At 46.4% G+C, this 14,442-nt stretch overlaps 1 protein-coding gene across 1 annotated transcript in view; it reads left to right on the top strand.

Annotated features, from left to right (window-relative positions):
* Positions 1–14,442, top strand: part of LOC141247610 (uncharacterized) — an 85,172-nt gene that overhangs the window by 51,326 nt on the left and 19,404 nt on the right. Inside the window, exon 2 of the mRNA XM_073669243.1 lies at positions 14,202–14,299. Within this exon, the coding sequence (XP_073525344.1) occupies positions 14,202–14,299 (98 nt within the window). The remainder of the gene's footprint in view (positions 1–14,201; positions 14,300–14,442) is intronic.

Below are 14,442 nucleotides of genomic sequence, written 5' to 3'. Positions count from 1 at the left end.
CTTCACCACACTCCCCCTCCTCAGCTTATGATCCCTTTCTGGCTATGCCCTTATTCTGTCTCCTCATGCTACCCCCCCCCCCACACACACACTACTCAGTCTTTATTCTGTGCCCATTCACACTTTTCTCCCTCCATACTGTCTCTTCGCACTATTCCCCTGAATAGTCTCCTCACACATATCCCCCTCGCTCCTCATACATTTACCATCTCAGTTTCCATACTGCCTCCTCACACATCCCTCTGACTCCCCATACTGTGTCTGAACCAATGCCATCACCCTTGCTCCTCATACTGTGTCCGCACCCATCCCCCCACTCACCATACTGTGTCTGCACCCATACCTCATACATGCCCCCATGTCACCCCTTGCTCCTCATATTGTCTTCAAATTTCTCCCCCTGATCCCCATATTGTGTCTGCACCTGTCCCTTCTTTGCTCCCCAAATTTGTGTCCTCAAATCACCCCCTCTGCTACACTAAATCTCCCACACACAGGAAATCTCTCTCAGCCCCATCACACTAAATCTTACCCCCACACATTAAATCTAAACCCACCACAGTAAATCTCCTCCAGCCCCATTACACTAAATCTTCCCCACACAGTAAATCTTCCCCTGCCCCGTTACACTAAATCTCCCTCACACAGTAAATACCACCTCACACAGTAAATACCCAACACAGTAAATACCTCCCCTGAAAGACGCGAGTACAATTAATCACTGGGAGCTCAGAGAACCTCCAAATCCCAGTGTGGGGGCGGCAAAATGCAGTGGATGGGGCAGACACTGCGGACCACAGTATTAGGAGGATCGACTGCGCCCCCCCTGCCGGCTGCGCCCGGGACACATGCCCAGACTGCCCCTCCCCTAGATATGCCTCTGGCACAAGTCCTTAGGCCTCATTCAGACTTCCATTTTTCTCATATGTGAGAAAAATGGACAAATCATTTTGATTAGACTTTGATCAGAGCGTGGTCCGAGTGCCATTAGCTTTTGTTGTACATGAAGAAAAAAAAATTCTACCCTTCTCTTTCCTGACAGTCTGTGAAAATGTCATCCGAGTGCGGTCCAATTTTTTCACAAACCCATAGACTTGCATTGCCAATTTTGATCTGACCCATGGGTCAAAGTCAAACATGTCTCCGTGATTTTCTGTTGAACGTTCAGTCCGCGAAACATCACAGACATTTGAATGGCCACATAGACTATCACAGGTATGAGTGATATCCATGAAAACCACAGATAGCATTCGGATATGAAAAACAGACGTCGTCTGAATGAGGCCTTATATGGTGTCAGCAAGATCAGCTCACTTTGTTCTTGGGTATCCCGCTAAATGCTTTAGCAGGTGTGCTTCCAATGGTAATAGCTACACATGTGGTGGACCTAACCATGCGATGTTCCAAGTACTGTACCATGCTGGATTAGATATTATTATTATTATTATTATTATTATATCCTCATTACTAATGAACAGCTCATTATCTTATACTGAAAGTTTCTCAAAATTTGGGGTCCTGGATAGCTTATGCTCATATACACTAGTCAATTGCCAAACTTTTACTTAGATAATCATATTGTGGTGAACTATGGGGGAGGTGCATGTTTCAGAGGAGCCAGCTGAGACATGTCCTGTGATTCTCCAAAAAGAAGACAGGGTCTTATTATTTTTCGCTATGAAAGATGGGTTAAGGCTTATTTTTAGGGGATATCTTATTTTTTTTCATGAAGAACCATCTACATTTATTCTTGAACGTATAAAATCAAATTTATTCAAATATGATCATGTCAACACACACACTGCACATGCAAATATACACACTGTACATACAGTACGCAGCAGTCTTAACCTCAGAATAACCTTAAAGGGGTTGTGCCACCATATAATACGTAGGTAATTCCGCAGACATAAAGGAAAGAAACACTTTTGTAATTTATACCTATTAATAATGATGCCCCATTCAAATGATATGTACCTTTGAAGTGTCATACAGCATCAACCAAGCGTTAGCACTACTGGCTTCTATGTCCGTTTGTCTAATCATCTTGATCACTGCCTTCACAGATCACAGCAACCAGATGACAAACTCCTCGCAAGTGATGTGCTTTCTGCACTGGCAGCAGCGATCAAGTAAACACAAAAAAATGGGGTTTGGTACCGTGTTAGCCAGTTGAAAAAAGATTGCTCTAAGTGGGAAAAAAAGATAATCTTGTAGTTATGATACCTTTTAATGGCTAACAAAATGTATTTTATTTTTGTTAGCCATTAAAAGGTATCATAACAAGATTATCTTGTTTTTCCCACTGAGAGCAATAAAGTAAACACACAAACACTGAATACTTCACTGAATAAGCTCCCTTCTGGCTGCACAGATCAGTCTCCCCCACCTCTTTCTACACAGCTCTTCCTGCTGATTTCTTTTCCCACATCTCTCCTGCTGTCTAGCTTCTCACCAGAAAACTGAATCAGTGAAGTGTTCAGCATGTGCTTTGTCTGCTCCATTGCAGCTGCCAGTGCGGAGAGCAACAACATAGCTCCCAACCGTCCCGGATTGAGCGGGACTGTCCCGCATTGAGCGGGACTGTCCTACTTTGAGGGCTCAGTCCCATGTCCCGTCAAGTCAGAGATTTTGTCTGGGCTTCTCTATACTCACCTCTCTTCTCTCCAACATCTTCATTGTTCTGTAGCTCTTTCTCTTCAGGGAGCAGGGCTGCCCTCTTATAAGTGCATAAATTAAATTGTATAAGACTGTGTGCCCACTATGCGTTTTTTAAGCGTTAACGCAGCGGCAATTCCGCCGCAGAAACGCTTAAAAAACACTTGGTAGAAGGTTTGCTATGTTCCCCAATGATAATCCGCATGTGCTGTGCACATGCTGCGGAAATTTCCGCTGCTGATTACCATTGTGGAAAAATCTGCAGCACTACCAATTATTTTGCGTAATCGCAGCTTTTTTGCCGCTATTGACTTGCATTGAATCGCTTAATATCCGCATGACTACATGTGCACATGCGGATATTAAGCGATTCAATGTGCGGATGGTACCCGGGTTTGGAGAAGAGGAGACTCTCCTCCAGACCCGGGTACCATAGTACCTGTAAAAAAAAGAATTAAAAATAAAAAAAATACATTATACTGACCTTCTGCTGACCCCCGGTCTCCATAGCGATGCGTCCTGGCTTCCCGGAGGCTCGCGGTGGTCTATAAGGACCTTCCATGACGTTATTTAGTCATGTGACAGGTCACGCGACCGCCGATGTCAGCGGTCGCGTGACCTGTCACATGACTAAATGACGTCATGGAAGATCCTTTTAGACCACCGCGAGCCGCCCAACACACTGGATGCACCGTGTTTTACTATAACTTAGTCACACTATATACATCCATGCCTGTTGCATGGATTTATATAGTGTGACCAAGTTGTCAAGCAATTTCCAAGTGATGCTAAAATCGCTTGGAAAGCGCTTGACAACCCGCATGCGAAATTGCATGTGAAAAACGCTTCACTTCCACTTGTCCCTGGCAGGAAAAACGCATGTAAAATCCGCATGCGTTTTTTCTGCCAGGGAGATGCAGAAAAGCTCAGGAAAAATCCGGAGCATTTCTGCATCTTGGGCACATAGCCTTATTCATGTTTTATCCCTCCTGTGGTCTGTCTCTCCGGGATGCGAACTCACATCTACCTGTTCCAAAGTTGTTGCCACAACACACAATCATGTAGATAGGAGAATTTGATAATCAACCTGGGAAGCAGAGGTTACACCCCACCAGAGCGTCATTGAGTATGTGGCCCAGATGCAGGACAGAATCACGAAGGTCATGCTTATTGTGAAGGAGAGCCTCCTTCAAGGAAAAGAAGCCCAGGTAAGGGTCTACATTCGGGCAGCAAAGCTGAGACAGTTTAGCCCTGGAGACTGGGTATTGGTGTTGGTACCTACGGTTAAAAGTAAGTTTCTGGCCAAGTGGCAAACAAATAGAGCGATGTAAACTACAAGGTGCACCAGCCAGGGAGAAGAAAGCCGTACCAAGTGTACAATATCAACCTGCTCAAACCGTGGCGAGACAGCGAACTGGTGGAAGCTACATGTCTGGGGGCCAATCCTGAGGCCAGGGTCGAGGATGTCACAGTGGCAGAGACACTGTTACCGGCCCAGAAGCAACAGTGCAGAGAACTGCTTCACCGGAACCGGGATCTGTTTTTGGAGTTGCCAGGATGTATGCAGGTTGTGGAGCAGGAAATCCTGACGAAACCGCATGTGCGCGTGAACCAAAAGCTGTATCGGATTCCCGAAGCCTGCCACGAGGTCAACTCAAACGAGGTGAGGAGCCTGGGTGTCATCCAGGAATCAAAGAGCAGCAGGTCTAGCCCCACTGTCCTCGTGCTGAAGCCTGATGGAGAATGGTGTTTTTGTAACGATTACAGGAAGCTAAATGAGGTGTCCAAGTTTGACGCCTATCCGATGCCCCACATTGATTAACTTATTCAGAGGCTAGGGTCAGCCAGATACATCACCACCCTGGACCCAACAAAAGGGTACTGGCAAATTCTTCTGCCCCCAAGTGCCAAGGAGAAGACAGCCTTCTCTACAACTGATGGTTCTTTCAATGTACCAAGATGCCGTTCGGTCTGCAGGGAGCCCCAGCTACCTTCCAGAGGGCCATGGACCGGATCCTAGCCTCTCACAAACAGTACGCCACAGTTTACCTGGATGACATTGTGATCCTTAGCTCGAATTGGGGAAGTCATCTGCTGCCGGTCTTGATCGCACCTGACTTCAAGAAGGAGTTCGTAGTCCAGATGGACACCACAGAGGGCGGGTTAGGATCCGTGTTGTCCCAAGAAATAAACGGTGAGGAAAATCCCATCCTATATCTAAGCAGAAAACTCTCTGCTTATGAGAAAAACTACGCTATTGTGCAAAAAGAATGCTTGGCCATCAAATGGGCTATAGACACCCTGAGGTACTACCTGTTAGGTTAGTGTCTGATCATGCGCCCCTGAGATTGATGAGGGAAAGGAAGGGGAAGAATGCCCGGGTAACTAGGTGGTTTCTAGCGTTCCAGGACTTTAGTATTCATGTCGATCACAGGCCTGGAAAGTTATACGGTAATGCCGATGCCCTGGCTAGACTTCCCTGTTTGTGGTTGAAGGTGCCAAAACCCCCGGCTTTGGGCAGAGGGGGGGGGGATATGTGACATCACTAGCAAAGTAATGGGGGGGATATATATTTCACAGAGGCTATTAGCTTCATTGAGTTGAAACATAGAAATTTACTGCAGCGCAATATGTGTTGAGAGGGGTTATTCAGCCATTTTTAATTGGCTAGGTTTTATGTGAACATCTGTAGAGCGGGTGGGAGGCTGTTCACCATATCTCCATCCCAGGTTGGGGTCTAGAAGATAAAGGGCCGTGTTTATTTTGATTAACTTTATATTAGTTTATGGCGCACTTCAATAAACCAATAAGAAATTTAAAGAGACAGCATTCCTCTGTCTACCTCCATGTGCAGCCGAGTGAACTGATCTACCACACCCCATAAGAGTATAATGCAGTGTACCACAGCTCCCCCATTCTGTGTATGCCCTCCCACAGCTACCGCATTCTGTGTATATCCTCCTAAAGCTCCCCCATTCTTTCTATGTCCTCCTACCGCTCTCCCATTCTGTCTATGTCTTCCACAGCTTCCCCATTCTTTGTTCTCCCACAGCCCCCCATTGTTTCTATCGCTTCCCACAGATTAATGACTCTTCTCTCACTTCTAATTTTGTGAGAGGAGACACAGACTTGCGGGGAGAGCTCTTCATAGTTTAAAAAATATATATAATAAACAATTTTTTTTATAAACTAATATTATTATGAACTTTTCATTTCTAAATACTTTTTCTAACCCTAATTAGGGTTAGGACTAAGATTAGGGTTAGGACAAGGATTAGGGCTAAGAATAAGACTATGATAATGGTTAGGACTGAGATTGGGTCTAGGGTAAATAAATGGATGATTAGGATAAGGATTAGGGTTAGGGCTAAGATTAGGACTTGGATGAGGGTTCAGACTAGGGCTAGGATACGATGAGGGATAGGGAAAGGGTTTTGGCCCCCATATACATTAGATTATCATCTACCAATATTTTAGGCTTTGGCTGGCGTTCTAATGTGTATGGGCACTGAGAATGCTGATTTTTCAGCCACCTTAAAGATAATTTCATCTGATAAACAGATGTGAATAATGGCACCAGAGAGATCCCGCAGAATCCCACTGCTGCCACTCTGACGCCTGTTCTTACTCGAAAAGCCCTTTTCTTTACCCTGGGAGATGGGGGACTCGGAGTCGGGTCCTGTGATGGAGAGATGGGGTGCAGCCGTGGCCCGGACCCGACCCGTGCTCAGGGCCATCACAGTTAAAAAAGGATGGTATGGGCTTATCCGGGTTGAGTGGCTGATTTACGACTACGCCACCTGTGGCACCTGGTGAAGGCCACCAGCACCGCTGCAGTCTGCTGAGGCATGATGTTATGGCGGCCAATGTTATTACTACTCCCCACAGGCGGAGCGAGGCCTCAGGGCAGAGGGACAGGATGGAGGAGGTAGTAGTGGAGGAAGACGGGCGCCGCGTCGTGCGGTGTAGCGCAGAATAAACAGTCCGGAGGCCATAGGGGTGAACTTCCAAGGCTTTACTCACATAGATGGCAGAAGGAAGGCGACTCCCTGCTCCCCGCGGAGTCCTGCGGTCACCAGGGATGGGGGTCCGACAACCTCCGAGTAAGTCCAGCATTCAGTTGGGACCCTACACCAGAGTGTTCTGAACTACAGACCAAATCCTTTCCTGTCCGTGTGTGTGCAAATAGGTCTCCCTCTGAGCTCCTCTCAGAACAACGGTACGGGTGGCTGCTCCGCTCCTTCCGATACCCGGTGGGATCCGCAGGGCCTACCGGACTTTCCCGGCCAGGACATGGAGTAGCAAGGTCGGGTGTCAGGGGCCGGTACCCCTCTAGCAGCCAGACTCCCTCTGAATATATCAGGTTGGCGAGGACAGGTGGCGTACACTGCTCCGTCTGCATGCTGCCTGGGATCCATTTTCTGTGGAGCCACACTCTTAAGCTCCGGGCCTTCTTGGTCGTGGTCCTTGACCGGGTCGAGACATTCCTTGTCTACAACCTACCCCTCGTTCCAAGGCCAGGGCACGAGGGCTGGGTCTCCATCCGATGCGGGCCCACACAGGATCCACGTTAGGGTGGGAGATCACAGTACCCTCCGCAATTGACAGCATGAAGACAGTCAAAGAGCGATCAAAGAGCAGTCAAAGAACCAAAACCCAAGATGTTTTTTTATTAAATAATAAATTTAAAGAGTAACTAACTTGTAAGTCCTCCACCCTCACCCACTAACTGGTTTCCCTAACTCTTGGTTCCCCAGTCTCCCTGTAACCAGGAGGGCAGCACCTAGTGCTTACTAGCCCCCTCTGGTGGAGAAATGTGGTGTTGGATGCAAAGGTTGGGTCACGACTATCACACTGTTCTTACCTCAGAGGAGGAACACTACACTCCATTAGAGAAGTGCAGCATCACTGTGGCGGTCGAACCCTCAGGGGCGCCACATTTCCCCCTGGTAAAACACAGCACGTCCGCGGGCTGCAAAAGAGTAACACTCAGGAAATTTTATTTTTAATATAAACATAAACTATCTTCCCTTTATGGGAGGCACATCTTCTTAAACGTTGCATAACAGGTCATACAGTACAAAAATACAAAAGTATAAAATTATAAAAGTGCTATCGTTTTCCAGAGACATTTTGTGCAGACAGACGGGTTAAAGTGCAAAGACGCAGAGTCAGTTCAGAAGTGCGAGGGACCTGCCCCAAACCCTCAACGTGGGCCCTGGGGTGGCTGCAGGGCATTAAGATCCTGAGTTGGACCTCCAATAAAGCCAATCCTGACAGGTTTTCCTTCTGAGGTCTTGAGGTAGAAAAGGTATATACGTGGTTTTTCATAAAACCAATGTGGAGCACCTTAAAAGATGCAAACTATATACAAGGAAAGTCTGCCGCCTGCCATAGTCCATAGGGACCAATGTCTCTGGTAACGGGTAGTAAATCAACTAAAAATATAAAACAACTTAATCTCAACTATAACAGCAGCCGGGGGCTGCTTAGTCCATATCTTCCCGCAGGGGAAAGGGCTCATTCCTCCCAACAGAGGCTGACCGGCCCTCCACAGGTGGGTGCGCAGGGGCCTCACTGCTGGAGACTCTGTGAACATCCAAGGCGTACCACCCCCGCACCCCACTGTGGCTGGTGAAAGACACTATATCACCCGGGGTGAGGTTCCGGCCAGGGTGTCCCTTTTTGAGCTGGGGCTCGACGTCGTGACGATTGAAGAAGACGTCCTGCCTCAGCCCGGGACTCCTGATGAAGCCCCATCCTCCCTCCTGGTGGAAGCGGACCACCTGCCCTTCTTCACGGGGGCTCGGGCGGAACGCCTCCCTTTGGCGGTCTCTGGACTTCACAGCTTTGGCCTGAACTCGGAGCTGCTCACACCGTACCTCCCATTCTTGCTGCTCCCGGTCTAGTTGGAGGATTTGTTGGAGGCACTGCTCCCTTCTCCTCTCTTCGGCCTGGGGCTCCCGGGGGGAGCCTTCTAGGTTACCCCCCTGGTTTTCCCAGGCCCTCTCTTCCGCTGCCGGGCAGGTAACTGTGGGGCCCGGAATCAGCATTAAGGGGCACTGCAGCAGGCCCGAGTCCGCGGGCCTTTCCTGGTTGGGGCCCATAGATTCCCAAGCAGGCCCGGGGTCTTCCGGTAACGGAGGTGGGAGACCACGGAGGTCTCCAGAGATGGCGGCAGCTTGGAGCTCCGGGGCCAGGGCACTGTTCTTACCTCAGAGGAGGAACACTACACTCCATTAGAGAAGTGCAGCATCACTGTGGTGGTCGAACCCTCAGGGGCGCCACACCACCATATGTGAAGAATGGCAACAGAGAAATCCCCCAGAATCCCACTGCTGCCACCACATGTGAAGGATCCACACCTCACCACCCACCTGATGTCACAATTATGTCAGACGGAACACGTGATACGGATCTGTCCTTTGCACCAACGTGATGTTCCGCACCCCCTCGGGGACGCGTAAGGTCAAACTGGTACAGTTCTACACAGACACCCCCTGTCCACACGGTTACAGGAAGGTACTGGGCGTGAGAAGAGGAGGTCCACTCAGTCACTGATGTAGCACCACACTCGCTCACACCACTGACACGCTGAGACCCCAGTGAAACAGAACCTTGTCAGCCTGGTAGAGCTGCCACCAGTTTCTATTAGATATAACGGGGATTATATCGGGCCAGACACCAGCCCCAGTAGCGTGTTAGTTGGACCGAACAACAGACGTGAGGATTCGTGGATCAAGATAAAAGAGCAGCCCAAGGTTAAATTATATATTTAATCACCTTAAGGGCACACTAGACAAGACACTATATATATAACTGTTATACATACATAATGGGATGCAAATACAATAGTAGTGGTACAAAAGATATAAGCAGATATTAAGAGTCAGTTACCAGTCAGATGGAAGGCCTTACATGTGGGGGAGGGGCTGCCACATGGGAGGCTTGTGGGTCCCTCCATGTTGCGTGACTTCCCTCACACGATGTGTTGTCACAACCTCCTAGAGAAAAAAGCACTGGACTAGAGGTGCAGGAGCTTTTAACCTCTCTGGGTCGCTCCCTCTCCTGCCCCCTGGGCTGGACCTAAATCTCCACCCCTGGCCTTCCTCAGCTATAAACTTCAAAAACTAAAATGGGTCATACTTCCTTAAAGGGGTTGTCCACTACTTTCACACTGATGCCCTATCAATAGGATAGGGCTTCAATGTATGATCGGCTGGGGTCCTGCATGCGGCACCCCTACCGATCAGCCGTTATCGGTGCTGGCAGCCGCCGGCCGGAAGTCCTTACCTACGGTGCTTGGCCGTCAAGTTGTAGTGGCTGGTGCTTGTTACTGCAAATGGGAATGAATGGGAGGCGGATATGCAGTACCCCACGGTGGCCACTACAGATGGATGGCCAAGCACCACAGGTAAGGACTTCTGACCAGAGGCCGCCGCCGGCTCCGATAACAGCTGATCGGCGGGGGTGCCGCGTGCGGGACCCTGGCCGATCATACATTGATGCCCTATCCTATGGATAGGGCATCAATGTGAAAGTAGTGGACGGTCCTAGGGAGCCGGTTCTGGTGTCATCGAATCCAGCCGGGCCCCTGCTACGCTTGGATCCAGCCCAGTCCCTGCTATGCATGAAGACCAAACACATTGGCCCTAGGGGCTTCCGAAAGGCTGTGCTGGGTATCTCCCCATCCCTTTACGCTAGACTGGGCTGCTCCTCTTTTATCTTATTCCCCATTCTCTTGGGATCTTGAAAATCTATTTTATGAATAACTAGGACATATAGTATTTCCACATTGACACAAAGGGAGCTGCATGGCTTGGATCTCCAGGGGGTCTTCTTGTTGAAGCATACCAGCTAGCTGGTGGGGGTGTAACTCCTTAGCTTGGAGCTGCTAAGGGATATATTTGTCACTCACTGTCTCTCGGTTCCCTCCCTCCTTTTTGGCTGCAGAAGTGTCCAGTTATAACCGTATGCTGTAGATCTTTATAATCCCCTGCCAAATAGGATACAATGATTGACAAGAGATTATATCTCCAATATTCTTCACAACATTGTTACTTGTTCGTCAGATGATTGGTGGCCCATTTAGAGGTGAATAATCAGGAAACCAGCGTTCCTAGGAATGTTTGTTCTAGATTATCAGCCTGTCTAAATGTGCTCTTACTTGTCATGTCCTGAGCGCCTGCATCCCATGCTATGCTATTGTGTAGAGGCATTTTTAACCCCTTCCTTTCGTGAGCCATAACTTTTTTATTTTTTTGTCCACATAGCCGTACGAGGGCTTGTTTTTTGCGGGATGACGAATGACACTATTGATTTTACCAGATCGTGTACTGAAAAGCAGAAAAAAATCAAAGCATGGAGAAATTGTGAAAGAAAACACAATTCTGACATTGTTTTTTGGTAATTATTTTTACGGAGTACATTGTGTTGTAAAAATGCCTTCACAATATGATTCTTATCAGATTACGGTGACACAAAACTTGGCCAATCTTTTTATTATTTTAGTGTTGTAAAGAAAACCAGAACTTTGGAAAAAAAAATTTCCAAGACCCATAGCGTTTTAATTTTTCTGTCATTGGAGCTGTGTGAGAGCTTATTTTCTGCAGTGCGAGACAATATTTTTGTAGATACCATTTTGGGACACATATGACATTCTCATTGCTTGTTATAGCATCTTTTGTAGTATTGTAGCGATCAAAAATTTAGTTGTTTTTTTTCTGTTTACGGTGTTTATCAACCGTGTTAATTTTTAAAAAATATTTTAATAGATCAGACTTTTCTGGACGTGGCAATGCAAAATATGTAATTTTTTTTATTTGCTTCATTATTAATGGTGGAAAAGGGGTTGATTTGATCTTTTATGTTTTGGGGTTTTAAAAAAAAAAAATTTTCCCTGTATTTATTAGTCCCTTTAAGGGACTTCAACCTGCGATTGGTCTGGTTTGAATCCCAGCCACAGGCAGGCTTTCAAGGGAACCTCTGTAATGACAAGCAACTTATCGGCGGTCATAGCAACCCATCGGCGACCTGCAATCACACCATGGGTGCACCGATGGATGCATAGAATAACACGCCCCCATGCCTGTGCACTGTTGATGCCACCGTCAAAGATTAACAGCGGCATTTAAAAGGTTAAGAATCACAGGTGGAGCTCTGCGCCACCCATGGTTGTTAGAGGCAAGTCCTAGTTGCAACACACAGCCATCACCTGCCGAGTATGGAGTGATCTCACCCCGTGAGCCCACTCCATACACCTGCTCCCAACTTCCGTCGTATATGTATGGAGGATGTCAGTAAAAGGTTAATGCATAGTTTCTTAATATAACTGGCATGGGGCGCATTTCAAAATCTGTACCGTATGTCAATTTATAAGTGATAAAAAAAAATACAATATGTACACCCGTGGACTGTGACACTGCATAAGTGTTAGTGGATGTCTGTGAGAGACACATTGGAAAGGAGTGTATACATATATATATCCATCTATTGTGTAAGCATATACAAACATGTTATACCTTTATAACAAATATATGATTCATATTCAAACACATGATGACTAAGAGTTAGACAGGGGAGTGTTTTTCAGAATTGAAATAATGATCGCCCACACCAGTTTTAGAAAAACAAATGGATTAAAGTGAAGCTGGAATGAAGTAAGTGACTATTTGACCACAGCAGTGGGGAAGATGACTAAAGGTAGTGATGTGGCAGCTGAGCCAATGAAGGAGAGGCATCTGCAGTCATATGGGTCTTCTCTCAATCCCTCCCACAATCTCTTCTCTTTCCCGTGACATGAAGAGGCCACAAGTTAATCAGACATCACATGACCATGATGTCACTAAAGGTCCTTAATCAGTTTTAACCTTGGAATAGAAATTGCGGGGGGCCCCTAAGAGAGCGGGGGCCCTGAACAATTGACCAGGTTTGTCCATCCCTCTCCAAACTCCGGTCCTGACTGTAACTAGGATTTCTTTTTGGAGTAGGGCTTATATATCAAGCATACTCTAAAAATCCTGTAAAATCATGCTAGGGCTTATTTTCGGAGTATGTCTTATTTTCAAGGAAACATGGTAGTTCCACTGACAGCAGATGGTAACGTCACAGTAGCTGGAGTGGGCTGCTGGACCCCTAAACACTTCCCTTGTGTCCACAATAATTGTCAATAGTGGGAGGTTGCACCTAGGAAGATGGTATAGGACCACCCAGTGGGCGCTCCTATAGAGGTGACGTTTGGGTGCACTTGTTGGAGCGCCCGTGATGTTAGTGCAATTGAAATCAGCCATACACATGTGTGAACTTGCAAACAAAACATTTCTTTACTGAAGGAAATAACAGGTTAGTCTCTTTTAAAGGCACACTGGATTTAGATCTCAGTACAGGGTACACGCAGTATTTTGCGTATGAGAGGAGGTTTCATCTCCTTTTGGAGAAGGCAGATTTCGGGCCTCTCAGGGCAGCTGGAGTACAGTTCACGTCACTTGATATTGGAGGAATTGTTATTAGAAAGCACAGTAAAGGCAATACTTCACAGATGAAGGAACTCTAACGAGTGGGTTCCAAGTGAAGAAAAAATAAAATTTAAATAAATGATTATTGAAATAAAACTAAAAAAGCATTATACACACCTCCTTAGCGTCTAATCTCCAAAGTCCTTGTCCCCTTTAAAAGAGAAAAAATAAAAAACACCATAATTCTCACCTTAACGCCTAATCCCGGAGGTCCTTGTCACCTGTAAAAGAGAAAAAAGAATAAACCACCATAATACTCACCTGTCGGCCGTGAAGATAATCCATGTGACTGCTCTCAACAACCGCTGGCTAACACTGCCAAAGGAGTGTAATTGCTCCTGCAGTGTGTAGCACCGGAGTTCATCAGCTTTATCTACCCTACCCCCTATTGCAGACATGTAGTACTAGTTCTTGCTGAAAGTGCATAGAGAAACCAGTATGCAAGAGAGCACTTGTTCAGCTTTAACTCTTCTGATTATGGAAAGTTTCATTCTTTTGTGGAGGCAACTATATGAAGCAAGATTTTCCCTGCATGGACGGGAATAAATTCTGGGACTTTGGCAGCTGCAGGAGTCCTAAAATACGGGATCCCATAAGGAGAATGGAGTTACATTTTTGGATTTTGTAAACTTCAGAGGTAAAAATCTATTTGTTCTATGTTCTTGTTTCAACTCTACTTAAAGCCCCAACATTCATTAGACTGCCAACAGGTTTGTCCAACGGTGTAATGTGTATTGGGGTCTCAGAATATTGATGGTCATGAAAGATGTTGAGAGAACATAGAGAACACCGGAGTGCTCGGGTGAATAAGTGCTTCTGTGTATGGGAGAGTTGGCAGAACTGACTGTCGGCCAAAGCATTATTCAGCCAACAGCCATCTCATCTAATGTGTATGGCCAGCTTTAGACAATTTGGCATTCCAGCACTGTTTTTTAGAGACAGTTTCAGTGACATTAAAAATTACATAAATATTTGTAATTCAAAAGACTGAATATGCGCTAATTCTTACATTTTAATTATTTTTTACAGATTCCAGAGATGTTCCTGTCACTGAAATCCCTGCAGCTGGTGACTTTCCTTGCAATTGTCTCCTCTGCCTATTTACTTGCCTTCGAGAACACAGAAAAGTAATGTCTCTTTTGTACTTTGTCTTCATTGTTTCAAACATGCTTATGATTTGGATCCCTTTTGTCTTTGAACAATCCAGCAGCTAATTTTTTGCTAACAGAACCTATAACCTGAACACACACAAGATATCTGCAGACGATTG

This window comes from Phyllobates terribilis, unplaced genomic scaffold (genome assembly GCF_046119375.1).
Source record: "Phyllobates terribilis strain yellow unplaced genomic scaffold, ASM4611937v1 Scaffold_2__4_contigs__length_985480577, whole genome shotgun sequence".
Classification (NCBI taxonomy): domain Eukaryota; kingdom Metazoa; phylum Chordata; class Amphibia; order Anura; family Dendrobatidae; genus Phyllobates; species Phyllobates terribilis.
This window is presented reverse-complemented; position numbering and strand designations above follow the sequence as displayed.